General features: G+C 36.1%; 1 protein-coding gene across 1 annotated transcript; it reads right to left on the bottom strand.

The window, feature by feature from the left end:
* Window positions 1-142: 142 nt before the first annotated feature.
* On the bottom strand, window positions 143-27,414 carry vstm2a (V-set and transmembrane domain containing 2A). The gene is made up of 5 exons (XM_053494970.1): window positions 26,970-27,414; window positions 26,003-26,184; window positions 4,848-4,898; window positions 4,396-4,729; window positions 143-1,263 (listed from the first exon to the last, which is right to left on the bottom strand). The coding sequence occupies exons 1-5, from the start codon at window positions 27,073-27,075 to the stop codon at window positions 1,187-1,189; spliced, it is 750 nt and encodes a 249-aa protein (XP_053350945.1). The 5' UTR covers window positions 27,076-27,414; the 3' UTR covers window positions 143-1,186.
* Window positions 27,415-27,940: the final 526 nt, after the last annotated feature.

Below are 27,940 nucleotides of genomic sequence, written 5' to 3'. Positions count from 1 at the left end.
CTATTGTAAACGTTATGAAGTCAAATCCAACGAGGAGAGAGGCGAAAAATTAAAAATCAACTGGCCAGCCATGGTGGAATTCAATGATCAAGTGAAATGAAGAAAAGCAGATGTAAAGAAGTTGTGGAAATAAGGGTGTGCTTATAATCATAATAATAATAATAATAATAATTAGAAAAAAAATCACCATATCATACTCCAGTTGGTCGAAATAGGATGAAATACCAAAAACACACATGCACTTAAGCTTCTTTAGCCAGTAAGACAATAACATATTCATAGGTCCACAGACGTTGACGTATTTCCTGTCACATATTTTCTCCTTCCTGACAAAGAAGGGAACCTTTCATGCAATATAGAAAGAGGTCAATATTTTCTGTGTTAATTATCAGTTAATTAGCACATGTCCCGGCATATTTAGACATGCACATGATGTATAAAAAAAGAGGGTTTTTTTGTCCTGAAGACAAACCAAGACTAACAGGTTGATAACAGAAATAAGCTCACATTTATTATGCAAAATAAAAAAAAGAAAGAAACGTGTCAAAAAAACCTACAACAACAAAAGGAATAGCATGTGCATTTGAGCACGAACAATCTGCATAAAACAAAATCAGGAAACTTTAAAGCAGATTAAAACACACAGAACATCACATAGTTAAGCAGAACTCCTATCCAGCCACAATATTTACTTAAATGTCAGAGCTGTTATATTCATATTTATTTCAGTGTCCTTGGACACATAATATTCCAGGATGAATGCAGGCTGTACAGAGTCCAAGAAGGTTCAAAATCATATCATTATATATGTATCTGTATTTATATTTATATAATACACAAATATAAATTCTTTCCAGGCTTTAGAGCATCTTATAATAAATTCACAGCTGGATATGAATAGAAAGAAAATACAACCAAATTATTAATAATATCTGGATGAGAGATAAGTCCATAATTAGTTCATGTCCATCCAATTTTGATATCAGGGTCACCAAATACATGTCCAAAAATACAGTCTTATGCTATAGGCCTTATTGTTTTGACCAAAAATTATTCTGGAATAGATAATTATAACATAGAGTGCAAAAACAGGGGTAATGGTGGTGTCCGTGCTATGGAAATAGCAGATGATTTTTTTTTCTTGGCTTTAAAAGAACAGTGAAAGAGAAAAAAATAATGTCCCAGACTATAGCAAGGCTCCCCTCACACAAACGCTAGCAAAAAGCAGTAGAGTGAGTCCATAGCTCGTATCTATCCTGGTACCTGGAGAAAAAAAAGAATTACAGGCATATTTGTTATCCTAAAGCTGACAGAGAAAACAGTGAGCAGTGAATCACAGGTATGAATTACATCCAAGTCAGAATTCATATATATCCTGAAGCAAACATTTTGGGGTTATAGATTTTTATAGTCAGAATCCAGTGAACTTAGACTGAATAAACATGTTGTGGAATACTGAAATGCGAGGCATACCGATACCAATTTCCACAGCTAGTTATACAAAAGAAGATGTTATCCTTTGGGAACTCCTCTTTATCTGAACATCTAACAGTCCTGCATTTCTGGCAGTGCTCTAGTGCTGTGGCTTTATCTAACACTCTTATCTAACATGTGTCACTCTGGAGCCCAGCATTTTTTATTTTTATTTATTTATTTTTTTTACCTGAAAAATGTGTCAGCAGATTATGGAATGTGCTCATATTTTACATAGGTTAGTAGCGTCAAGACAGGGAATTATAGTTCTGTGTTTAATAGGAATCAAAAAAATTGCAATGTCTCAGTTTCTTATTAGCATTTTAGAGCCTGCATGCCTTTTCACTATCCCTGTCCCACATCTCCCTTATTTAGTTATGTGTTTGTTTGTTTCTTTATTATGGTAATAAATATCACACCTCATAGTTCTGTAAGGGCTTTAATGTCTGAACTATACCAGAATTCATCAAATATACAACTATTCACCTGAAGTATGTTTGCACTATTCTATTAACATATTACATAAAGGAATGATTTATGAATGAGCATTTTACATAAGAAGGAGTGAATTAATGGATGTTGTAATGGCACTCATAAACTGGAGCATCCTTTCATGAAATTCCATCAGAAGAATCACAACATGAAGTATAGCCAATTAAAATGTTTGCCTTTCTAAAAGAAAATCTTTTTAAATGAATTTATTGTTATCACAAAATTGTGGTAAAAATATCAAAGACGGTGCACTACATAAACTACAAAAAGAAAGTGAATATGTTAGAAAGGAGAGGGAGGAAGAGAGAGAGAGAGGAGGGAGAGAGATAGAGAGATGTATATGTGGCCATAAAACCCCTAATAAAAAGGTAACATTGAGGAAATGGAAAATGAAATTTTCGGTAAATCACTGTGACATTTACGGGATTCTTTCTTTAAACCAAGCACTTGTTTCAGAGAAGGAGTGTCTAGGGAGTCTCTCTCAGAAAGAAACAGAGAACAGAAAGAAGGGAACAGAAGAGAAGAGAGAGATACAAGCTTGAGCCCTTATGCTCCTCCTTGCCAAATTTCATTTGGCCCATGGTGATCTACTGAGCAGGAGCTTTGCTGCAGAGAAGCAATCACAGTTGGCTGAAGCATCCTATGGTTTCCTCCTTCTCTTTATAAAGAATAATTAATCATTTGTCTCCAAATCTCTACCCTAGGATACTTTGTGACAAGAATAATGAAACCTAATGTTACTTCATCCCTGCTGGCTGTTTCTGCTCTCTGAGTCTGTTGATTACACATCATATCTGCACTTTTATAACCAGTTCTGTCCAATTAGCTATAACTAAAGTGAAGAGTCATGTCAGAATATCACAGCCTGTAATTAGAGGTTGCTGATCTTCTGGATAGGAGACTGTGAAGGTCTAGTTAGGTAGACGCCCGGCATTGGAGTAGATGGGAGTTAACTATAATAAATCTATCAAACTTATATCTTTTATTAGTTATATATTTAGTGATAGGCCTAATATTTTTATATACAGTATAATTTACTAATAATAGATCCACAATAGATCGATTTGTATAAAGTCCAGGTACTATATTTCTACTTACAGGGTTTTTGTTTTTGGTGCAGATACAGTATTTCTAAAATGTTGTAAAATGCTATATAACAATTTTTCCCCCTCTCTTTTTTAAGTAAGTGTGTGTGTGTGTGTGTGTGTGTGTGTGTGTGTGTGTGTGTGTGTGTGTGCGCGTGCGTGTTTGCGAGCATGTGTGCACGTGTGTAAGACAGTGTGTGGAGCGTGTCTGCCATTCCCATGAGAGATTATGGTGACTATATGATATATTCTTTTAGCTGCTCAATATGGTAAAATGCCCTTCAAACCTTCCAGGCATTTATGACAACATGCACAACTGGCTTTTCACCCTGGCTTGTTAGGTTGTAGTATCCTTACTAACATACTGTTTTTTTTTTCCTGTCTAAATGTGAATTAAATATAAAAGGCACTTAAAGATTCATATTTATTAAAAGATAAAGGTTGTCTAATAACCCAGGCTTATAACAACCCACTTTTGCTTTTACAGTATTGTGTGACTGTTTTAAAAGGATTCAAATAAATTTATTATTAGAATAACCACGATTCCCCTTACGCAATATCTACTTTATCAAATTGATGAGGAGAAGTATGGCTTTAACTGGCAGGTGAAATGGCCTATAAAGTTCTTTACAGGAACTCCAATAAATTCCATTATAAGTTGCCGCAGTTCATATGAAGTAAATTACAAAAGCTATTAAAAGTTACTTTTAGAATTTGAATTTATGAATGATTACAGTATTTAATGATATTCCAGTAGCTCCAAATGAGACTTTTCATGCCTGATACATTTAGGAGAATGTGTATCAAACTTAATTATCAGTTGAGAGATTTGCCATATATCACTACACAAAGTATAGTCTTAGCTCTACTTGATCATCCCTCAAGATAATTGGAAGACATGCATCATGACTTTTCTCTGGCCCTAGACCCAGGTGGTGAAATAAACCTCCTCTTGCTGTTTGAATAGCTGAGTCACTGTCTGTCTTTAAACAAAGACTGAAGACCTCTTCAGTAAGCACTTAAACAAGCACTAAATTAAAATTATTAACTCCTTGTATTAACTTCTCCACAACCCAATTTTAGCTGACTGTAATTTAGCTGTCAGAAAGCTGACCTATTTGTACTAGCATGGTGTGCTTTTGATGGAGATAATAAAACTCACCTGTAAGTGTGGATAAGAATGTCTGCCAATTGCTATAAATGTTACTGTAATAAAATGTTATTAGTCTAATGTCTGTTGCATCTTATTTCAGGTGTATTAATGTAGTATTAAAAAATTGTGTATAGTATTATTAAGCATTACTTTTTTTCTTCTTTTTTTTTAAGCTATTGGAGCCATTCTTACCTGATCCAGTGCTGTGTTTGACTGTTTTGGACTGTGATGCCTGCGAGGTAGAGGAGGACTGGGAGTGATGGTCTGAGTTCAACCCGTTGCTGTCTTGGCCCAAAGCCGAGCTGCTCTTACGGGGCTTCTTATTGGTCAGGTGCAGAGGTGAAGTCTTCTTGATGAGTCCTCTACGAACAGTTGCATTGACCTTTAGGTAGGCCTGGGCCTTGTACTCTTTCAGTTCTCCATAGTTGGCGTCAGTAACTCGACACTCATACAGGCCCTCATCACTCTTGCTCACCCGTGCAATTTGAAGCTTGTGGGAAATGTCATTGCCTTGGACCTTGACTGTCTGTGAGAGGAACAGGCAGCAAGGTCTAAATGGCATCCAGTATCTTACTCATTCATTTCAATACCCAATTTGATTTGTATTTTGCAATCCATACGGATGAAAAAAAAAAACTACTTACACTTATTTTAGTTCCTTCATCATCTGGGTCAGGTTCTGGTATCAGCTCCATCTAGAATATAAGAAAAGCATCAAAAAGATGAAAGGCTTAATACACCTTAACGGTTATTCATAGACATCTTACACCAACACCCTTCACCTTTACAAGTTCACAAGCCCACTTCATCTCTTAATAATCATGCTCTGAAATTCTCATTTGCAAGTCATAGTACCAACGCAGCCTATAAATGTTTCAAAGGCTCTATAGTATTTTTTTTTTTCAATAGAAAGGGAAAGACATCATGCAGTCTCTACAAGGCATTTCTTTCTTGACAGCTGAAGGGAACGCTGGTTCATTAGAACAGTCACAGCGACAGATGGCAGCTCAAAAACCTTTTTTCTGCTACTTAGGAAGTTTAAAATATTCAAAAAGTATTACATCAAGGAAACAACACCAGGAAAAAAAATGCCTGTCACACAACAAGTGGTACAAAGAACAGTGTAGCTAAAGGGTTCCTGGTTTTAGCCCTGCATGGGCACTATGGATGCAGAGCTTGTGCTGGAGGGTTTTAGGTTTAAGTGTTCTTCCTTTGACTACTCCTATCAGGCTCTTGAGGAAATCCCATAACCCTGTGCTGCTCAAGAGCTGCTGCAATAACACACTGATATTGTTTCCCTAAAACGTAACTCTTATTACTCTGTGACCCTGACCCAGATAATTAACATTACTGAGGATTAACAAATTAAAAAAAAAAGACTGCCATCAAGCCTGATGAAATGGTCGACTATTGTGAAGTCTAGACAATGTAAGAAAATTGACAATAGGGTCAAATATATAAAGCTGCATGGAAAGACATGACAACAAATTCATAATGTTTTCCACTCCTGCTTAAATGTTCTATTTCACCGCAATTAGCTTTATCCATTTTAATGTGCACAATAAATTGGACCTCCAATAGATATCCATTCGTACAAACACAACAAACACAAGCTAATTGTGATCTAATGGATTTCTAATTGCAACCCTGATTTCTAACATTCAACTGGGATTACAACTCGCTTTAAGTCTGTTAATTTACCACCAAGTTGCGCTAGCGTCTGTCCCTGCAGGACTAAAATGGATGACATCCGATCCACCAAATACAATTTTCTGTAGATATATACAAAATGATTTTTAAGCTGATTTAAGCAAAACAAATTTCTTACCCACCCAAATACAATACAGTAGATTTAGGAAATTCAAGCCAAGTCTTTTATGCATATATATATGTTTTAGTATTCAAATGTAAATGTGGCACCATGTATAGAGCCACCAGTCTGAGAATGTTCTTGATGGACCACTTCTGATTGTTGGCCCTTTACAATAGACTGCTTCATTCAGAAGACCCTGTCTTGCCTTGTGTTCAGTGAGATTAGCTTCTTTTAAAAGGTGCCCCATGATCATTTTGCATTATGCATGAGGCTCTGAAGTCTGAGTGCTAAATTAATGTCAGAAAAGGAGAATGGCATCAATTCTGTTTTTAAAAAAAGGTCTAGTGCTTACGAATGGCTGTGGTTGTGCAGCATTTGTACAATGAAATGTAGTTTTACAGTCTCCTTATTCTATGCTATATTTATAAATCGTCACCCTTTGAGCAAGGACATAAAGAAAACTCAAAGACTGGTAAACTGTACAGATGAAAAGATGAATACCAAACAAAAGTTGCATAGCTTTTATTGCTGTAGTTTGCCCTGTTTACATGAAATAGAGCACAGATACATTATATCTGGTTTTAGCAACCCGTGGACCAGATGAACCACAGCTGAGTAGACATATGCTAAACATACTCTCATTCACACATAATGACCTCAGGGCTCCGTGGAATAAAACAAATGTGTGTGCATCTGCAAAATTCACATTGTGCTCCCGACTAATTCAAGGCGAACAAGCCCTGGACTTGCACTTTCAAGAGCAGGGAGATAAGAGCTAATTATGCTCTTGCATGCACTTAAGCAGTTTTCTTAATAATCACACACCAGGAAGTACATTTAATGACATTTATCTGTGCTGATTGCAATATAATTATCTCTTGTCATCAGTATTGGCCTGCTTGTCTGATTTTGTCAATTTCTTGAGCACATCTAGATTTGTTATATTTTAGCCTTTGCTGCCCTAATGGAGCACATCAATGCAAATGGGTTACTTAATGATATTTTAAGTACATTATTCTCTTTACATTGAGGAACTACAATTCATGTTATGCTTTAGGACAGACACGCTCTCCCTTCATTTTTCCCCCCTAAAATATACTACACAACATATTCACGGTAAACATCAGGACAAAAACCTGTCAATAGTTTCTGTCTCTTTTCACCATTGGAAATCTCCTTAGTAGCCCACTTCCAGGGTTCAGTGTGTCTTCAAGCCATCAAAGGTATGATATGTTTTCACTGACAGGCCTTCATAACACTGGCAACACATCCACAGTAATCTCGAAGACATATAACTTACTCCCTGGCTGCTTCTGACAACTATATACTTAATGAATTTTGCTAGCTTGCAGACGTGTGTGTGTGTGTGTGTGTGTGTGTGTGTGTGTGTGTGCACATATTGCACTTTGGTGTGTTGATGTTCTGTTGGTTCAAGTAATACATCTCTAAGCTGCAAAGAATTGTTATACATATGTAGTCATTTTGAAGGAAATCACTTGTTAACTCCAGCAAGTCTGAGAAGAGACAGATGTTGGTGATTGATTTTTATCTCATGTATAGAACAAGGGAATACTTGTCACATTTGTTCATGACCTCAGGGTATTACAAGGCTTACAAATCTTGTGTGCTTGTTACAATTTGCTGAGGCTGTAAGCACTAAAATGCATCTTGCTTTGTGAGTACAGGGAGAAATTATAGATTTAATAAGACAAATTAATACATCTTTTTGCTTTAAATATGGTTTTGCATGTAAAGTTTAATGTTAAGTTACAGGACCTAGCCAAAACAAACGAAAAAAATGGTGTACACAATTTCGTTTGACCGCCTTTCGCTTCGTCCACAGCGTGCAACATGTTGATCAGTTCATGTGTAAAAATGATTCCTCATGCTCAAACATTCTCTCACAGTTTGAGTCCTCAAATATGCCCCTGCCATTAGAGAAAAAAAACTCCATTCACATGGTATCTTGGATCATCCAGTGCATTACTGTCATCTGACTTCATTTTACTGCCACATAACATTGTTGAGTCTAAACCTGACCTTCTGAAGCAACCCTAGATCTTAACCCTGCCCTAACCTCCAAATGACTGTACTTTACAGTGGCCACTTTGCATGATGGATACAAGCTGAAAGTAAGACTGCAGGAAAACTACAGTCAGGCTTTGGGCTAATTTAATCTCCAAATCCTCTATCCTGACACATGGTAAATATGCTTATATTAAAAGATCTGCGATATGTTGAATGAGTCTGGTTTTAACTTATTGGTTGGTGCTGTTGTTATCATTCTTCCTGTGAGAAGGGACATTGTTAGCAAAGGCACAATGATGTTTCAGAGGGGAGAACTCAAGGAAAAAAAGACATTTATATTCTGTCAAACTAATACCACATTCAGCTTAATTTATCACTTATATTTAAAATAAACCATTACATTGGGAGTTCACATAAATCTCAAACTAAGTTCACATCCACAGTAAAATATCCACAGGATTTATGATTGCACAAATAAATCAAATATCTCACTGTAAAAACTCCTTTTTACTGACTGTCAGCACTGTGCTGAATCAAGTAATAGTACCTTTTACTTTGTTCTTTTAACTTGATATTCCAAGAAAGTGCATGTGTTGCATTATTTAAAAGCTGGGCTTCAGTTTATGGTTTGAGTCTAAATATAATCGATTTTTTTTCCATAGGTTATAAGGAGTTCACATACAAGATGGAAAGCCCCGAATGCCCTTTCGCACAATTTTAAAGAGACTACAATATTTAAATATCAGGGTAAGGATTCACAGAGTGGATTTTTAACTGAGTGATGCAATCTCTGAGAACCAGCAAGAAAACAAGTTTTGATATGTACCCAATTACACATGCAATAATATTTCAGTGTACCTCCAAACAGTCTATACACATTACACTGATAAAATATTATTCGTTGGCATGTAGATCAATAAAATATAGAATACAGTTGAAATGCAGTTGCATTTCAAAAGAAACACCAACATTCTTTGTTGTTAAAACATCCCTTGTATGCTTTTACAGTTATTATATATCCAAAATGCAAATAGTGATATTTCTGAGAGAATTATGCATTTGTCAAACTAATACGCATGTTAAAATAAAGTTTTCCCGCTGGCAGAAGGTGCTGACTTTATACAGTATGTGGGCAAAACATAACTATAAAATAATTTTTTAATGCATTTTATTTATTTATTTATTTTATTTTTAATGTAGATCAGGGATTGCAAAAGTGCAGGCTATATACTGGCTCAGAGTAGACAAACACATCTTTATTACAGACAAAACAAAATAAATAGAATCACCGCTCTGAATGAACACAGCTCAATAACACTCTCACCCCCTCATTCTCTATACCACACATCCTGTACAGGGTCATGGGAAGCCTGGAATCTATCCCAGGGAGCTGAGGGGACAAGGCAGGGTACACCCTGGATGGGGTACCAATACAGTACATAGCAGGGCCCATAAGCACACACTCACACACTAAAGGAAACTCCAAACATACAATAATTTATACAGTCATGTGAAAAAATTAGGACACCCTTTGAAAGCATGTGGTTTTTTGTAACATTTTTAATAAATGGTTATTTCATCTCCGTTTCAACAATACAGATAGATTAAAGTAATCCAACTAAACAAAGAAAACTGAAGAAAAGTCTTTTCAAGATCTTCTGTAAATGTCATTCTACAAAAATGCCTATTCTAACTGAGGAAAAAGATAGGACACCCTTGCCCCTAATAGCGAGTGTTACCTCCTTTGGCTGAAATAACTGCAGTGAGACGGTTCTTGTAGCCATCTACCAGTCTTCGACATCGGTCTGAGGAAATTTTACCCCACTCCTCAATGCAGAACTTTTTCAGCTGTGAGATGTTTGAGGGGTTTCTTGCGCGTACAGCCCTTTTCAAGTCACCCCACAGCATCTCAATGGGATTCAAATCTGGACTTTGACTTGGCCATTCCAGGACTCTCCATTTCTTCTTTTTCAGCCAATCTTTGGTTGATTTACTAGTATGTTTTGGGTCATTGTCATGTTGCATGGTCCAGTTCCGCTTCAGCTTTAATTTTCTAACTGATGGTCTCACATGTTCTTCAAGCACCTTCTGATACACAGTAGAATTCATCGTGGATTCTATGATGGTGAGCTGACCAGGTCCTGCTGCAGCAAAGCAGCCCCAAACCATGACACTTCCACCTCCATGCTTCACAGTTGGTATGAGGTTCTTTTCTTGGAATGCTGTGTTTGGTTTACGCCAAACATGTCCTCTGCTGTTGTGTCCAAATAATTCAATTTTGGACTCATCTGTCCAAAGAACATTATTCCAGAAGTCCTGGTCTTTGTCAACTTTATCTCTGGCAAATGTCAGTCTGGCCTCGATGTTTCTCTTGGAAAGCAAAGGTTTCCTCCTTGCACACCTCCCATGCAAGTTAAACTTGTACAGTCTCTTTCTGATTGTAGAGGCATGTACTTCTACATCAACAGTAGTCAGAGCCTGCTGTAGTTCTCGAGATGATACTTTAGGGTTTTTGGAGACCTCTTTTAGCATCTTGCGGTCTGCTCTTGGGGTGAACTTGCTGGGGCGACCAGTCCTGGGCATGTTGGCAGTTGTTTTGAAAGCCCTCCACTTGTAGACTATCTTCCGGACAGTGAAATGGCTGATTTCAAAATCTTTTGAGATCTTTTTAAATCCCTTCCCAGACTCATAGGCTGCTACAATCTTTTTTCTGAAGTCCTCTGACAGCTCTTTTGTTCTCACCATGGTGCTCACTCTCACTTCAACAGTCAGGAGCACACCAAACTAAATGTCTGAGGTTTAAATAGGGCAAGCCTCATTCAACATGCAGAGTAACGATCTACTAATTATGTGCACCTGGTGTGATATACCTGTGTGAGATCTGAGCCAATTTAAGAGGGAATACATGTGAGGGTGTCCTATCTTTTTCCTCAGTTAGAATAGGCATTTTTGTAGAATGACATTTACAGAAGATCTTGAAAAGACTTTTCTTCAGTTTTCTTTGTTTAGTTGGATTACTTTAATCTCTCTGTATTGTTGAAACGGAGATGAAATAACCATTTATTAAAAATGTTACAAAAAACCACATGCTTTCAAAGGGTGTCCTAATTTTTTCACATGACTGTATGTCTGTGAACTGTTTTTAGGAAACCAGTGTGTCCAGAAGAAACCCCCCAAGCACAAGGAGACTCCACGGACACAGATCAGACCTGAAGCAGAAACTAAACCTTTAACCCCTAAGGTGTGAGGTCACAGCGCTAACCACTAACTACTGTATGCCACCCAGCTGACACAGCTTGACTATCAAAACCATATATTTTCTTTTTTTTTTTTTTTTTTAGCTTTTTAAGGTTTGCTCTGTTCTGTAAATAATTCTTTTAATATTATGACTGATTGATCACTTCTGTCCTAACATTAAACATTTCTACCCTGATGGATGTGGATATTTAAATTTCACCATGGGATAATTCAAATGAGGCTCTAAATATATTTACTCTAAATCACATTTCTGGTCATTTAACTTACATCTAAATAATCATATATAATTTCCCTGGTAACTCTAACATAGGTCATTGTTATGTTCACATAGGTGAGACCATATAATCATATTGTGTTTAAGCAACAAATAAGGATAGTCAGTGGAGGACAGATAAATTAAAATGTCTTATTTTTTTGGTGTGAGAGAAAATTATTTAAATGAGAAAAAAAAAAAACCTTTAAAATCTGCACTATCAATGAGGACATTTCTCATACAGTTAGATCTGGCTCCAATGTCAAGAGTAAAATTAAAGGCTTTGGACCGAATACAAAGACAGTAAAGATCACAGTAACCACAGTAGAAACAACAGAGTCATTTGGCCTTTTTTTTAAAAATCTCTGTTAACAAACAGATCTTTTCCTGGATGACAAACCAATAGGCAGAACAGAATCTAGTTTACTGCTAGGAAACATTTGAGTTGGGCTAAATTGTTTGCATTATGAGAATTCAGCTTATGTTATTTAATTCAGTCATATGTGAAGCAACATTTGAACTACTGTATGTAAGCAAAAGTATCACTTCATACCCTTATGTGCTGGTTGAACAAATGTGCCAAAATTTGTCCCTAAAAATTTGCTTCTATAAATGCCCCCAGTCAAAGCTTTCCACTAGATTTTGGAATATGGCTAGGGGAAATCTGCCCATTCAGCCACAAAAAGCATGTGTACAGTCAGGCATAGATGTAGGTTTAGGAGGCCTGGGGTGCAGTAATTGTTCCAAATAACCCCAAAGGGGTTAAGCAGGGTTGAGGTCAGGGATTTGTTCAGTCCAGTCAAGGCCTCTACACAAAACTTGCCATTTTATGTCTTCACAGAGCTTGCTTTGTGCATACTGTGGGTCATTGACATGCTTGAACAGGTTTGAGCCTCTTATTTTCATTACTGAGAAATCAACATGCTACAGCATACTGTCAGCATTGCCCCCTAGTGCCATGCATCTTCAGGCTCTGTGAAACTTTGCGTGTTTTTAAATTGTTCTAGAACTTTCATTTTCCACAGGTAAGTGTTTCACAGTTTCATCAGATATGTTGTTTTGGTTATACATTAATCAGCCATAAAATTACAACGCAAAACGCCATGCACAATACTATGTGTATACAGCTCTGGTCCCTTGAAGTATGATTCCACAAGACCTCTAGGGGTGTGCTGTATTGTCCAGCAATAGGACGTCGGCAGAGGAGCCTCTGAGTGCTAGGGGATCTGGGGAGTTTGGAGACTGGGTCAGCAGCCTTGGCCTCTGTGGTGCACTGTGTGCTCCGGTGCCTTTCTATCATGGCCAGCATTTACGTTTTTTGACATGTTGTGCAGCATGGACTTTTCTGTGGGACTGAAGAGCCTTTGCTCGCCACGAGCAAAAATGAGCCTTGGTTGCCTATGATTCTCTCACCAGTTTACTGGTATATAATTAATAATCAATATTGATGTGTTAATGCTATGGTATATTATACAAGATCCAGAGGTCCACAAGTCTTGTGCAGGTCCTTGTCTTGCATCTTTTCTATGTCACTGTTTCCCATGATTCATGTTTTGTTTTTGCATCTGTTCAGATTTTTGTTGTGATACCAATTTTGTTTTTTATTAAATATAATTATGTGCACTTATGACATGTTTGTGACCCGTAATACATAATGCATACAAAGACATTGTAGACTTTTCTTTTAAAATTTGTGGCAACCGTCTGGGGAGAGTCCCTCATCCCACATAGTGTACCATGACAAGGTTTTATTTGACATTTTAGTCAAAAAAACATGTGACAAAATATAAGATCTGTGTGCAAAATATTGTAATACACTTCAAGGCCCATATTATAATTAACAGACAATATCTTTTGTCTGTCTAGTACAGTTTCAGTGATTTGCAGTATTTATGATAGTGAGCATTTAAACTTCTATGTCAGCTTGTAGTGGCCAATACCTTACTAACACATTTTATGTTGGCTACTCAGCACATGCCCCAAGAGGTGCAATTAACACTGTCCTGTATGAGGTCATTTAAGATCTGCAGATGTGACTCACTATAACTTGAGAAACACTTGATATGATTGATGGCTTTAGCCTTGAACCAGACATCCTATCTGCCCATGACTGACAGTGTGGAATGAATTATTTTCCTTGGATTTGGAGTGGTTTCGCTTCACATCCTTCCCCGAAGCACCTGTTTTTTTATTTTCTTCTTTTTTTGGTTGTCTGGGCATTGTATGTGTCTTATGTCTTTGCTGTCCCCTGACCTTACTGTCTGGTCCACAAAACACAAACCAATACATCACAAAGAGTTTTTGCAGTCCAGTGCAAAATTTAAGGGTTCTTTTTCTTTTTTTTATAATGTAGGATCCCCTTCCCTATCCCAAATCTATTCAAAAAACATTATGTCCTGGACATTACTTTGAATTTGAGTGGATAAGGCAGACCATAATTCACACAATGCAAGAAGGTATTATCCACCCATCCATCCATTATCTATAGCGCTTATCCTTTTTAGGACCGCATAGGGGCTGGAGCATAAAAACTTAGGGCACAAGGCACGGTACAGTACACCATGCAAGGGGTTTCAACTGATTGCAGGACACAAACACACACTCACACACCCAATCACACACACACAGCAATTTGGAAATGAAAATCAGCCTCTAGAAGAGGCTTCTAGCATGACTAGAAGAAACTTGAATACCCAGAGGAAGCCCACAAATATCACAGAGAACATGCAAACTCTGCAACACTATATTATGCACAAAAAAAATTAACGAAAATATTTAATTTACAATACGCATAAAAGATAATTTACAACATGTTTACTTTGAAGCATGTCAGGCTTAACTAAATTCATATAGTTATAGCATTAGAAATCAGAATCTTTACTACAGGAACGTATTTTCTTATAGAACACATTTAAATTAATGCTTATGTACCATCTTCATTTCATTCAGGCGTATTCTTAAAGTACACTACCCTAGTTTTTCTTATTATAGTGTTTTATTTTAGGGTGAAAGATTCCAGATTCAATTTCTTCTGCGTAGGGACGGAAATATGAAAACTCTTAACCTGGTTTCTTGACATATCATCTTTATTTCTGTATGTTGTTCAAGACTGAATGTTTGCTCACACATTTAATTCTGTATATAATGCCTGTAGATTAACATGTTAATAAAAAAAGACATGAAGTTGTACATAATGGAAACCATTTTTACTTTTTCCTGTGGTTCTCATAGCTACACTCTATTGAAGGAAAACGATGTGAGTTAATAACAACCAGCACAAATTGACTGATCTGAAAGAAAAAAAAAAGCTACTGTGGTACTAATCATTTTAACATCATTCTGGTTCACGTATAACCAGCTAATCCACTGTGCAAACACACATAGACAAAGACACAGAAGCTTGACAGAATTAATGTGGACAAATGTTTGCTTGTGCCACATGACTGATGAATTCTTGATTCTGATTTGTATGAACGTTTTGATTAACTTTCTATAACAGCACAGCTCTGACAGCTTTTAAATCAAATCACATACTATATTAATGTGCTTGTCCTACAATGTTATCATTTGTATAAAAGGTTTAAATCTACAATGTCCCTTTAATTAATTTATTAATAAAAATTTAATCATTGGCAAATAGCTGTGGTGTAAGACATGCTTTGCATCAAGCTTCATCAGATAGGCTCTGCATCAGCCTGTGATACCTGTCTCATTTTTTATTCCTTACTACAAGGACATCAAGACTCTGAAATTATAAGGTTCTATCTGGCAATTTTTTACATTAATTTATTGCACGCTAAATTTATAGCCCTTAAGAAGGTCTCAAAATATATGTCGGCCATCACACTGAGCCATGTTCCCACTACATTCTCAGAAAATTCGGTGAACACAGTATGAACCTGTATAAAATGGCAGGACTTCACTAAAAACCAGTAAGGATGTACCTTCATGTGTACTTTTTTTTGGACATAATGAAGACGTGTTCAAAGCACAATGCTTAGTAAGAGTGTATTACCTATGACATTAACCAGTTAGCAGCATAACTAACAGCTCTTAGGGATTTTATTGAAATGGTGTTCTGATTAAGTTGTCATTGGGATGTCACCAAGTTGTTCCTATCTTAATGGAGTTCCACAACAACCACTTATTGTACTGTGAACATTCAGACCTACACGATACTGTAGAAGACCACATTACGTAAATATTATGTTCTTCTGGTGCTTACCACATTTATGGTGTCAAGCAGCAAGTTATAAGCGCAGACATGTCATGTTCAGAGATGGTAGTATAAATACCAGATCCAATTTCTCACACCATCACTTTTTGAAAAAAAAATAAAAAACACTACAAACCTGCATGTGTAGTGCATAAAATTCTACACTTACTGTACCAAATTGTAAGAAGAATAAAAATCTTAACGAAAACAACAACAAAAATGTCTGACATAACCCTACAAATGTTCCTAATTCTAGGTGGTAAATTCCATGTTTATGTTTGAAATCAAAGAGTCAGATGGTGTTCTCCACATGGTGAAAATTAATTCCATTTAATATTTAATGTTGTAATTGCATCATTCCCTAGCCATATAAAACAACAGGGTTTTGTCTAGGCACTAGAAACATCTATTGATGAATTTTTTTTTAGCCTTTAAGACTATTATTTACATGGTACTCATGAAGCACAGCTGTGAAAAATCCACAAATATACACAATACCATTTAATCAGTGCTCATCGGTTGCCATGCAATACAATATGCTTTTTCTACCCTCTGCAAACGACTTTCACACAATGAGGCGCAGTGGCAATTACAGCTTCAAATCGACATCCTTAATCAAAACAGTGTGGCAGTTCCATTTGAGCAGGCTGCATGAGCCAAAGCCCTCCTGTGTTTTATTTGGTGGCAGGAATGAGAGGCAAGAGGCCTATTGGCAGAGCAGAGGGCAAGAGGCTAAACCCAGAAGGGGGTCAAAGTCATCCCACACATCAAACTGAGCCGTCTGTGTTTAATCTAATCTGCCACTTTTATGTGTGGGCACTCATCTCCTTTACAGCTGCAGGCAGACATCCACAGGCTTCTCGTCCAAAGAGTCGCAATTGGCTCTTAATTCATCCCATTATAGCAAAGAGCTGAGGGGTATTTAGATAGGAACTGTGTTATTAGTTTAACATAGACAACTGTTAGCTCAGAATATCGAACATATGATGTTATAGATTGAATTCTATATTAGTCCTAAAGGCAAAAAACCCTAAATAATCAGGCTGTACAAAATGAATGTGTAAAAAGATTGAACAAAAAAATGTCTTTTTTTTAATATATATAATATACTGTGAAATAAAACTGAGAAACATTTTTTACTTTATTGACTCTCTCCTCTAGGGACAATCTAATAATTATTCTCTGTTACAATAACAATAACTAATTTAAATAAAAATGAAAAATTTGATAAAGAATCAATGAACTTTAATTAATAACCACAAGGAACATAATACATTTGGATTTAATTTTAAATCTTTATCTAAACTGCATGAGCAATATTAATCCTACGAAGCCAAAATTATTTTGGCTTATAAGTTAAATCTTAAAATTGCTAAAGAAAATTTTACAACTACATTGAAAAAACATCAAGATTCTTGAAATGAAATGTAACATAATGCTATGAAATCAAAAATTCAGTATATTTTACTTACCAAAGCTTGTAGGTACTCTATATTTTGCATTATCCATGAACAGCTATGTGATATGAGATTTAGTCTTTGATGTTGCAGGTGTGCATTGAAAGACAAAAGCATGGCTCAGTTCTGTGTTTTGTGGTGTTCACGGATTTTATCAATTTGTAAAATAATTTTACTTGCCACAAAATGTAATTAACTTCTTTTTTGGCATTCAGTCTGAAGACTTCACTGAAATACTATAATGTATAAATTGGCAATAATAAGAATGATAATGTACTGCTGTGCTTTTTTTTTTTTTTTTAAGCTCACGTCTAACGCCCACCATCCCTGCAACAAATAAATTATTTAGAGAGCAATTTCACCTCTGCAGGAGGTGCTGGAACATTCCCAATCAAGTTTCAAAAATTTCTATAGACTTTTTAGTTCAGCAACTTTACAAAAGACAAAAAGCTCTTCTTTACTGTAGTGTTTATGACATTTACAAGCTTACCTCACAGATTTCCTCTAATCCTATGGAATTGACCACTGATTAGCTTGAGATTCTAATCAATTCAAGTCCGTGAGTAATTTCCAGCTAAGCTCTGGCTTATAGGCTGACGCTAATTTCCCAAATTTTCTGCTTTCTTTCCACAAGTGACATGAGCACTTGCAGACAAAGTTGAATGACCGAACACAGATTTGCTGGCACAATGTGATCAAGAAAGCAGGATCAAGAATAACAAATGAACAGTTTTGTCATATTTACGTTACTTTCCACCTTTTTAGAACGATGCGATATATCCCAATGTAGAAAATAATAGGTTGGCACTACAAACAAGCATGCATATTTGCACATGTGGCAAGAACAGCTCGAGCCATGTTCTTGCAAGGGGCTGAGACAGATCAAATGCAAGTCATTCACTAATTGGGTGCCCTCGTGCCCAGTGTCTTCAAAGAGAACAACGTTTGTTTTGATCTAGTAAATTGAATTGGACCACGCTGGTGGCATCTTCACTGCATTGTGCATGTTCACCGAATCCCCATCGTCCTCCCACTCTATCCCTGGGTTCACTCATTTTCTCTCTCTCACTCCTCCATGACTTCCTCTCTGTGCCACACACTTTCTCTCTAGCTTGTTGCAATATCCTCTGTCCATGGGTATGTTGGAAAAATCGCTTTTGTGAAGTCATTATAATTTAAGACAGCACAGAAACCACACATGCACTGCAGATGCACTCATTTAACACTACAGTCACACCAATTCTTATTTGTCTGCTTTCGGGAAAAATTGACTTTTCACCCATGATATATGAGGACCTTCACTAAAATGGCTTCCAAAACAAACCTTAGGAAACCATAGATTAAAGTTATCTCTAAGGATAATTTTACCTATCATGGTTTCCTCCTACAGTTCACTGGAGGTTTTCTCAATCTATCCTTTTGGGGCTTGAAGCATTTTAGTCAATTGTGTACATTTGTACTGTCTTTGCAATATTTTTGAATCAATATTCAATATTATACAACAATTATATCAGGAACATTACACATATTTAGAAATTAAATATAAAGTTGCTATGTTCCTTTTTGGCTCCCTATACTGTATACTTTTCATAGCATCTACAATGAGACCTTTAAACAACATATTTAGAAAATGCAGACTGGAGATGAAAATTATGTGGTATTTCTTGCTGTCATGTGTAATAAAATACAACAAAAAAAGAAAAAGAATTTTAAAACAAAACAAAATATAAATATATAGGAAAAGATGACTAGCATTTAAAAACGTTAATAACAAAGTCTAATATATCGCCAGTGTAGCACTGCATCCTATACTAAATCCTATTGTATGTATCTTTTTATTTTATATATATATATATATATATATATATATATATATATATATATATATATATATATATATATCATAAGCAAAACAGTTAGTTGTCCACACAACAGTTAGTTTTTTGTTTTTTTGTTTTTTGCAAAATGTGCATGTGATATACTGTAAGCTATTTTATCATGCATTCAACAATGTACAAATAGACTTTAAATGGACATAACCGAATATGTAATTAATACCCCCCTCAAATAACAGCCCAAATAATGATTTGAAACTTTGTTGTTATATCAAATTGCCTGAAGTTTGTAGATAAGTCATAAGGATGATGAATGTAATTTCATGATTCACTATATGCACTTAATGATCCAGACCCCTGGAGCTGTCTGACTTGTCCAGGTGTCCCGCTTCTGGTTGGAGATCTTGTGCCCTGTGTGGTCTGCCTGTAATGCGTGCCGTGACTGGGGATGGTTCCACTTTTCCATGAAGACGGTCCTGTTCTCGGCTGATGCAGACAGCTGTTCTCTGAGGACTTGTGACTTTAGTTGCTCAACAGTTCAGGACTGGATTTTCCTACAGTCCACCTGAGCCTCCAATAACGAACTAGACTCAATTTCAACTTAAACACATCTCCTGTTATACTGAACTTCCAGTCTCATACAGTATGACTGCAGATCAATCCCTGCTATCTGTTTTACCCAAATTAGGATGGGTTTCATGTTGAGTCTGGTTCCTCTCAAGGTTTCTTCCTATTACCATCTCAGGGAATTTTTCGTTGCCACTGTCGCCGTTGGTCTCGGCTTGCTCATCCAGGACAGTCTTCTCATTTTGATTTATACATGTTCACATCTCATACAAACTTAAATAATTCTTTTAATTGTGTAAAGCTGCTTTGCAACGATGTCAATTGTTTAAATTGAATTGAACTTAACTCCATCCTGAATATTTCGCAAACAGTTTAAGTTTTTTTTTTCTCCTTTCCCCCCCTATGTATTATGCTTTAAATACCAGTCCTCCTGTTGAAGTTCAATTCGCGCCATCCTGCATTCCACATGAAAAGCAACCATTTGCTCTGACACACTGCTGCACTCACAGATCATTAAGGTCAAATGTCATGACATTTAGAAGCAATCAAACCTAATTAGGCATGCCAAATGTTGCACCAACACAGGACAAGATTTGAGGTAAAATATTTATAGTTCAACCACTTTGTTAATCTATTTCTGTCATCCAAATGAGGAAAATGTTCTGTACTGATGTTTAATCATGATAGATTTATTGAGAACATCACACACACCTTCCAATTATAATCTAATTGGTACACATACTGTATACAGTACAAAATAGGGAATCTATTCTATCTATTGTTTAATTAATGAAATCATGTATTCCTTTTTAAACCACAATTTATTTATTTTTTACCCAGGTCTTAAAGGTCAAATGTACTGTGCGTTTTTAAATTAGGCCAGCTATATATCACATAGACATGCTCCACTAAACTTTTCAAAGAAGTTCTAATGAAATTATGTACGGTAACAAAGAACACAAACAAAAAGGCCCTGATCAATGAGTTCTTGTCCTCTTTTTGCTGTTCCCACACTTTCTTTTGTAGTGCACAGCAATATTATAAACTATGTCTACGTTTGCAGATACAGCTCTGTCTTGGACCAGTTTTAGTTCAAACTCTATTAACTGCCATTTGCAAAGATCGTGACATTCATTCCATTACAAATTCCATTGTAAATCTTAATTCAACAATGTAATCAAACAACAAACTAATAGATTTTAAATGGCCATTCCATATTTGGGGGTAAGGGGGGGGATACAAATCTCCACTGAAAAGTGTTACAAATTATATAAACAGAGACACACCCGATATTTAGAGAATACATTTCCAGTCAGCATATTAATTTTAATTACAATTGGTAGATTTTTTTTTTTAAATAATTTTTAAAACTAAGGTTTTGTTGTAGAAACTTTGAGGAAAATGTGCTATCTTTACTTTGCCTGTGAGTTTTACTGTAATTGCACTATTTGCACCAATTCAGCTATTTATAATAAAAGCGAAAGAGTGGTAAGATTTTATTGAAAAGGACCAGATCGGTTTTGTGTTTTTTAATATTATGCTTCAAATGACTTGATTTAGAAGGAGGACCTAGTCATAGATCAACATAAAAAGTCATTTTTAAACCCAAAAACCCATTTGCACGTAACAAAATGATCAGAGCAGCAACAACACTGATTGTCAATGTGTCTTCTTAATGAGAAGATGGTCGATTGGAGTAGTTATCAGAGCCAAGCATTTTCATTGAGCTTCCATCCTTTTTGTCACCAAACATCAGGGCTAGGGAACTTGCTAGAAATTGACCGGAGACCACGCTGAATAGGAACCCGTGAGAGATGGATTTTGTATTTACTTGTGCCAGTGAAGGGTCTGCTCTCATAAAAATTAATACATCATATTTATATTGGAGTATACTGTATGTAGTCTGTTAAGCACAATGTCTCTACAAATATGCTGGTTATTGTTGCTAATTTCATTAGTGTTATCAAATGATGACCATCACATGAAGTGACCCATGCACCATTTGTAATTGTCTTATGATACCTTAGAGTGGCAAACTGAAAATAAAGGGCTTTACTTTACTATTATTATTAAAAACATATATTTTATTTAAAATTATTATTTAATACCCCCCTCCCCCCAAACTTACAATATTGTGTAAGTCTTCAGCCACTCCTCTTTTCTACAAATTAAATTAAATTAACCAGATTACATAAAATAAATGGGAACAAGTATTTTACTGCAAAGTAGTGAGGTAACTTTTTTTTCTTTCATGTAACAATCCCAGTAGCAACCTTTTTCCCCCTCTTGCCTGGTCCAACCACTCAACAGTCAACATCACCAGTATAGTAATTAACTAATCTGTCATAATCCGTGCCACTTTCTCCCTGATTTTTATTTTTATTTTTAGCTTGAATGATTCATAGGTCAATGTGTGTACCGCATTAACAGACAAAAAGCATTACTCTGAAACTAGTCATTTTTAGGGACTGAAAATGAGAGCCAAAATGTCCTACAGAAAGGTTTGAGAATTATTATTCAAGACTGCCCTAAAAGTACAAAGTCTGGCTCTTTGGAAGCAAAATATGAACAAATGAGTGGTGGCTCAAGACTTTTTGCACTACTGTATATTAAAATGGAGCATCAGGTTGCCTGCTTTGTTCAAATCTTAAATAAAGAAAATTGGTCAAATATTTAAAAATCTACCCTTTTAACCTTTTTAAAACCGTGATTTGGCATCAATTCAGTGAGCACACACAAAACATGATAACCTACAAGGCTAAAGAGTCCTCTCTGGAACAATCCAATAATCAAACCTTTAGCTCCTACAGTAGTTTTTTTCCTATTGTTCTCGTTGCAAATTTGGCAGTCCAAAGGTTATATTGAAATCAAATTTTCTTGAATTTTTAAGGTTTATAAATTACTATTCCAAATCTTATATATATATATATATATATATATATATATATATATATATATATATATATTATTTATACATTAAGATTTCAGCTGTGCTCATGTGGTAATGATACAAATGAACACTGATGCTTATAAAACTTTCCAGTACATTTAATGCTAATCCACATGGCTTTGTCTGGTGTTTGAACATACTAAACAGGCGACACTAAATATTCACCACACATACCAGGTGCACAACTTAAGTAGAATTAATGAGGGTCAAAGTGATCAAATAATTCTGATGTTAAGATCTAAACATGCAGATATTGCACTTGAGACAACTTGAGTAAGCTCATGTTCTGTAGTCTGATATCTGGTTTTAATGTATATAAATTCTTACATAACTACACTAATAAAGATTTTATAATTATCCAAGTCATTTAATGGACTTTTTAATTAGTGGAAAATAAAAAAGAAAACTGGACTAATTGTTTAAAATGAGTAAGCAGTTTACTATGTATGACTTTCCTCTTTATCCAGAAATCTCAATGCAGCCTCTTGTTAGTATTGTTTCCCTAAGCATAGTTGAAAAAAAGATAAGAAGCGCGAAGAAAATGGTTCTTTTAAAGATACTTATGTAGCACTTAAGATGATCTTACAACTAATATGCTTTTGAGAGTCATAGACTAAACCTCAGTTGGGTAATGATCTTGTCTTTGACATCTTTTATTTTGGGTAAGCATAGAGGAACAGAAGCCATAACCCTCCTCTGGTAGTACCAGATATAAACTGCTATCAAAATAAAAATACAAGAATAATTTAAATACCGAAAAAACGTTATTTTTTTCAAGTATGACTTATCTGTAGGACCAAGATTTCATTTATTAGTATGCACATTTCAGTTCTGCCCTTCCAGGAAAATTTGTAGGCTAGGTAGCTACCATTGTTAAGTACTAAGAGCCTTGATTTTAAAGAAATGAGAAACAAGATGCTAAATAAAATAAAGGTTTCAATCAAATGTAAAATAGTAATTAAATTGTTAATTTAATCAATATATAGTCATGTATTTATAGAAATTTTCAACAAATAAATAAAATGCAGAGCCATGTATATTTTTTTCTTTTCTGAAAGCTGTCTAGTAATTATATATATATATATATATATATATATATATATATATATATATAAGTTGCTGTATGATGTACACACTGATGACATCAAACTGCAGTAATTAACAAAAATAAGGCTATTCTAGAAATATTTTTTATTATTCTCAAGGGTGCTTATTCATAGATAGATTAGCACAGCAAAAATATTCAGTATATTAAGAGTTCCTTAGTTTGAATTAAAAAACTGTCTGGTGGCAAGTTTACCATGCTTGCTGTTTGGAGACTGGACTTTCCTTAAACGTATGTATGTTAATGTATGTTTCCTTTTGTGTATGCAAAAAAAACTTGTATGCCTACAATAACATTCACTCTCATTACCAGCCATTACTGATCATCAATGATCAGAACAAACAGAATCCTAGCCACACGCAGGTGAGAATTTCTAAGTACATAATTACAAATATTTAAATGAATATTTCTCCATTCATTATTATCAAGAGTGCAAAATCTCAAAGGGCTCTCTGCCTGTAATTTTCAGACCAATGCATGACAACAGTTTTATATGCCTACCACAACAACACATCTGCAGCCTACATTACCAGTATACTCAATACAAATTCATGTTTATGTTCTTAATGGATAACCTTCATAGGTGAGCGCTTTTAGTGTAACATCTCAGAGCCCATTTGCAGTAGTCACCCATCTTATTACTCTAACATGTCAATAACATCTTTTTTTTATAGAATACCTCTTTAATCCTTGTTTTTGTCAAAGCCCCAGCTCACTGAAGACCCAGCTGTCTGTCATCTAAACCGTGCTATTGTGGAAAGAATGAGTTTCAGTGAACAGCACCACATACCGCATGGCAGCTATTGTCATTCATGATCCGAAATTGATAGAAATTGTGGATCAAAGCCTCAGCAATATGTGCATGATAAGTGACAACAATGGTTCAATAATAGGGGTATTAAACCCAAGCATATTTTTCTAGGTAAAGAAAAGAGTCTCTTTTCCCTCATGTGCAGACAAGGTAAAGCAAAAGGCACTTATGAAAGCATGCAAGTCTGCTTTGGTGTCAGTGATGACAAACTGTAAAATGCCCTCAAATACATAGTGACTGAGTGAAGGCTTAACACGTGCAAGCAGTAGTATTACTGCAGTGCCATTGATGGCAATTCCACTGTAATAAAAAACAGCTCTGATGACTTAATGGAATGTCACAACAAGTCAGGGCATTTGCTCAAAGTGATTATGAAGCATTGTGACAAGGTTAAGTATATCTGTGCCCCTCTAAAATGTGAGCCACAAGGCAGTCTTAGACATGATAAGGTGTAACACAGATTACAGTTTACTTTATAAGTAAACACAGAACATGTCAGACTCTACAAATGGATGCCACAGTGCTTTTATAATGCTGTCACAAATGTTTCAGGATCAGCTCCTTTTAGAACTATAACAGACGCAGACTGTCACACACAGACTTGTTGTCATTCAAGCAATGCTGTTACTAATAAGCCTGCTGGAAGCCTAAGATGCCATCTCCAGATATGCCTCAGTCCTACATCCTGTCCTTCAAAATGAGTTCAGTTGCCTCACAGCAACTGTGTAACACAAATCTATAGGGATCTCAAAAAAAGGTACTTCTTAAATTTAGTGGGAACCATGCTGGTGGAATTTCACTGATACCGAATCACACTGACAGCTAATTATATGAAGAATATCTTGTGCATGTACAGTATAAGATTTTTTTTTTAATCAACAAAAAAGAAAGCAGATCAGTTTGAGGTTTTTAAGGTTTTGAGGTCTATACAATTGATGTGATCATAGTAACTGTAAAAAGAAAGCCTCTTGAAGTCACCCAAATCAAGCAAATACGTAGACACAATTCAATTCTATATTCGAAAATGCACCTACTCAACCTCATCGATCAATTTTTCCATATTTAGTAGGCTAAAATTCAGTAAATGCCATAAGATTATCGCATTTAACCTTTGTCTTGCTGATATGATCAAATTGCTTTCTTAAGTGAAATGATCAAGATCGCTTTGGTTGAGTGACACAAATGCACATTAAATGAAGACATCAGCCTTGACATAACTTCGAAATTGTTCATTTGTCCTATTTTTTAGTTTCTGAATGTAAATTATTTTATGAACATGATGGAAAGTATATATATTATGGACATTATCTATATGTCTGCCTGTCATGATTTATGTTTGGCCATTGTCCTTATCAGTGATCGTATATCGCTCTTAATTTCTAAAGGGAATACAGATGTTATCATGCTTACTGAAGAGATATCTTCACATATGACACAATCCTACAAACACACACACACACACACACAAGCACGCAGAATTTTCCCCATCTTGCGCCGTGATATTACCTCTGTCTCCTCCTCCTCATCCTCCTCCTCCTCTTCGCTCGTTCTCGGCTCCTCGGGAGCGCGGATGAACCACCACTGGATCTCCAAGTAAACGGAGGAGGTGCCGCTCTGGAAAGCGCACGCCATCTCAATGTTCTGGCCCTCCCTGGCAGTGATGTTTGATGGCAGATCGGTGAATCTGCCTGCGAAGCAAATGCGCCCATACATGAGGCATCGCAAATGCGCAACAGAAAAGCGCAGTCTGTTGCGCTGTTACTACTTCATGAGCAGTGAAAATCCAGCCGAATAATATTATTCCTCACGCGATAAAAACTGCCTGGCAATTTTCAAGATCAATACTCATTCTCTTGGACGAGTATGGACTACTTTAGAGGAGCATGGGATTTGTTTTTTCACCATAGAAAAAAAAGCAGTTTGATCTAAGGTCCATACAAATTAATATTCGTCCACATGGTCATAATTGTCTTTTTTTGTTTGTTTGTTTGTTTTTTGCATCCACGATTTTTATTTTATTCTATTTTATTTTATTTATGGTGGTGTTGGGGGGGGGGGGGGGGGGGGGGGGGGGAAGCAGAATGCCAAAACCTTGCTTTTGCACATCCGACAACTTGAGATGCAGCTCGCGCGTGACGCCCCTTCAAAGTTTATTCTCTCGCGTTTAACGTGCAAGAAAAAAAAGCATCAGGAGATCTATCAGAGCGTACACCGTGCATGGTCACTAGTGAAGCCAAAAGGCACATTATTCAAGTTACACTATCCTCAAATCAACAGTTGTTACTAATAATAGGCGACATACACTAAAAAAAAAAAAATAATCTGCCATTCTGCCAGAAGCAGTTAAATCGCGATTAATAGTCCACTCTGATCAAAGAACATCTAAAGAAAACATATAGACTTACTTAGATCAAAGATTGAAGTATGCACAGAAATATAATCGATCTCGTTTTAATCTTTTTTAATCGCTTACCTTGAAGAGAAAATCCGATCTGGATGGACAAACAGGAAAAGAAAACCAATCCAACAGATTCGTGTAAGGTCCACATCGTTTCCATATGACGGAGACGGTCTCTCATCAACCGGGGGAAAAAACAACGCGTTCCGAAGAAAAGAGGAAGATTCAAAAAAAAGAAAAGAAATAAAATGTTGTTTTGATGGTGTTAAAAAGAAGCCGATGAGATGTGGTTGGAATTGAAATGGCGTCTGTGTTGCATCGCTCTAACTTCAGGCTCGGATGCGGCTCCGCGTGAAGTTGCGCGCTGGTGCTCCTGGGCTCGTGTGCGCGAGCCGCTCAGATGGATGTGAGAAGAGGCGCGATGCCTTCCCTCTCGGCGCGCGTGGCCGCTGCTGCTGCTGAAACGTCAGCGCGCGCAGCTCCCGCCAACGGCGCCAAGCTACTCACTGCTCGTCAGACTGCAAACCGAGAGCCTTTAAGGTTTAAAAACATAATGCATGTGGTAAGAGTAGCCTATTAACGTACATGCTATTTTAGGGGAGGAAATCATCCTTGAAAACTGCAATACTGAAACGGAACACGTTTGTACCCACAAAGATTTTTTTTTTCTCGTCCGTTTTTGCCAAAAAGTCCTCAAAGCAATGGTGTGGAATTGATGTGAGGTACCATTTGCTTCTGGGGTTTTAAAATCGGGTAGTTACGTCACAGCTGACCTCTCACTGCATGGTTAATGACTTTCCGAGATAAATGTGAGCATGAAAATACACATTCTAGTAGGTTTTTAGCTTAGAATAGAATAGAATAGAATAGAATCTTTGCCAATGGTGCAACAAAATTAAGACCTGACTGGGCATAAATATAAAATAAAATAGATTTAAAAGGATGTACTGTAAAATTGAACAATTTGATCAGATAAAACGATATAACAGAAATGAGCATACTGTAACACCTGTAACAACTTAACATTTATGTAAAGGAAAAAAATA

Source organism: Clarias gariepinus, chromosome 4 (assembly GCF_024256425.1).
Source record: "Clarias gariepinus isolate MV-2021 ecotype Netherlands chromosome 4, CGAR_prim_01v2, whole genome shotgun sequence".
In the NCBI taxonomy this organism is placed as follows: Eukaryota; Metazoa; Chordata; class Actinopteri; order Siluriformes; family Clariidae; genus Clarias; species Clarias gariepinus.
Note: the sequence above shows the minus strand (reverse complement) of the source record. Positions and strands in the feature narration are given on the sequence as shown.

Excerpts from the sequence above, each read along its gene's own strand:
- vstm2a (XM_053494970.1), bottom strand. The coding sequence starts at position 27,075 with ATGAGAGACCGTCTCCGTCATATGGAAACGATGTGGACCTTACACGAA. Across the intron at positions 4,730-4,847 it reads ATGAAGGAACTAAAATAAGT|ACAGTCAAGGTCCAAGGCAA; the intron begins GTAAGTAGTTTT and ends TTCCTCTCACAG. Across the intron at positions 1,264-4,395 it reads CAAACACAGCACTGGATCAG|GTACCAGGATAGATACGAGC; the intron begins GTAAGAATGGCT and ends TTTTTTCTCCAG.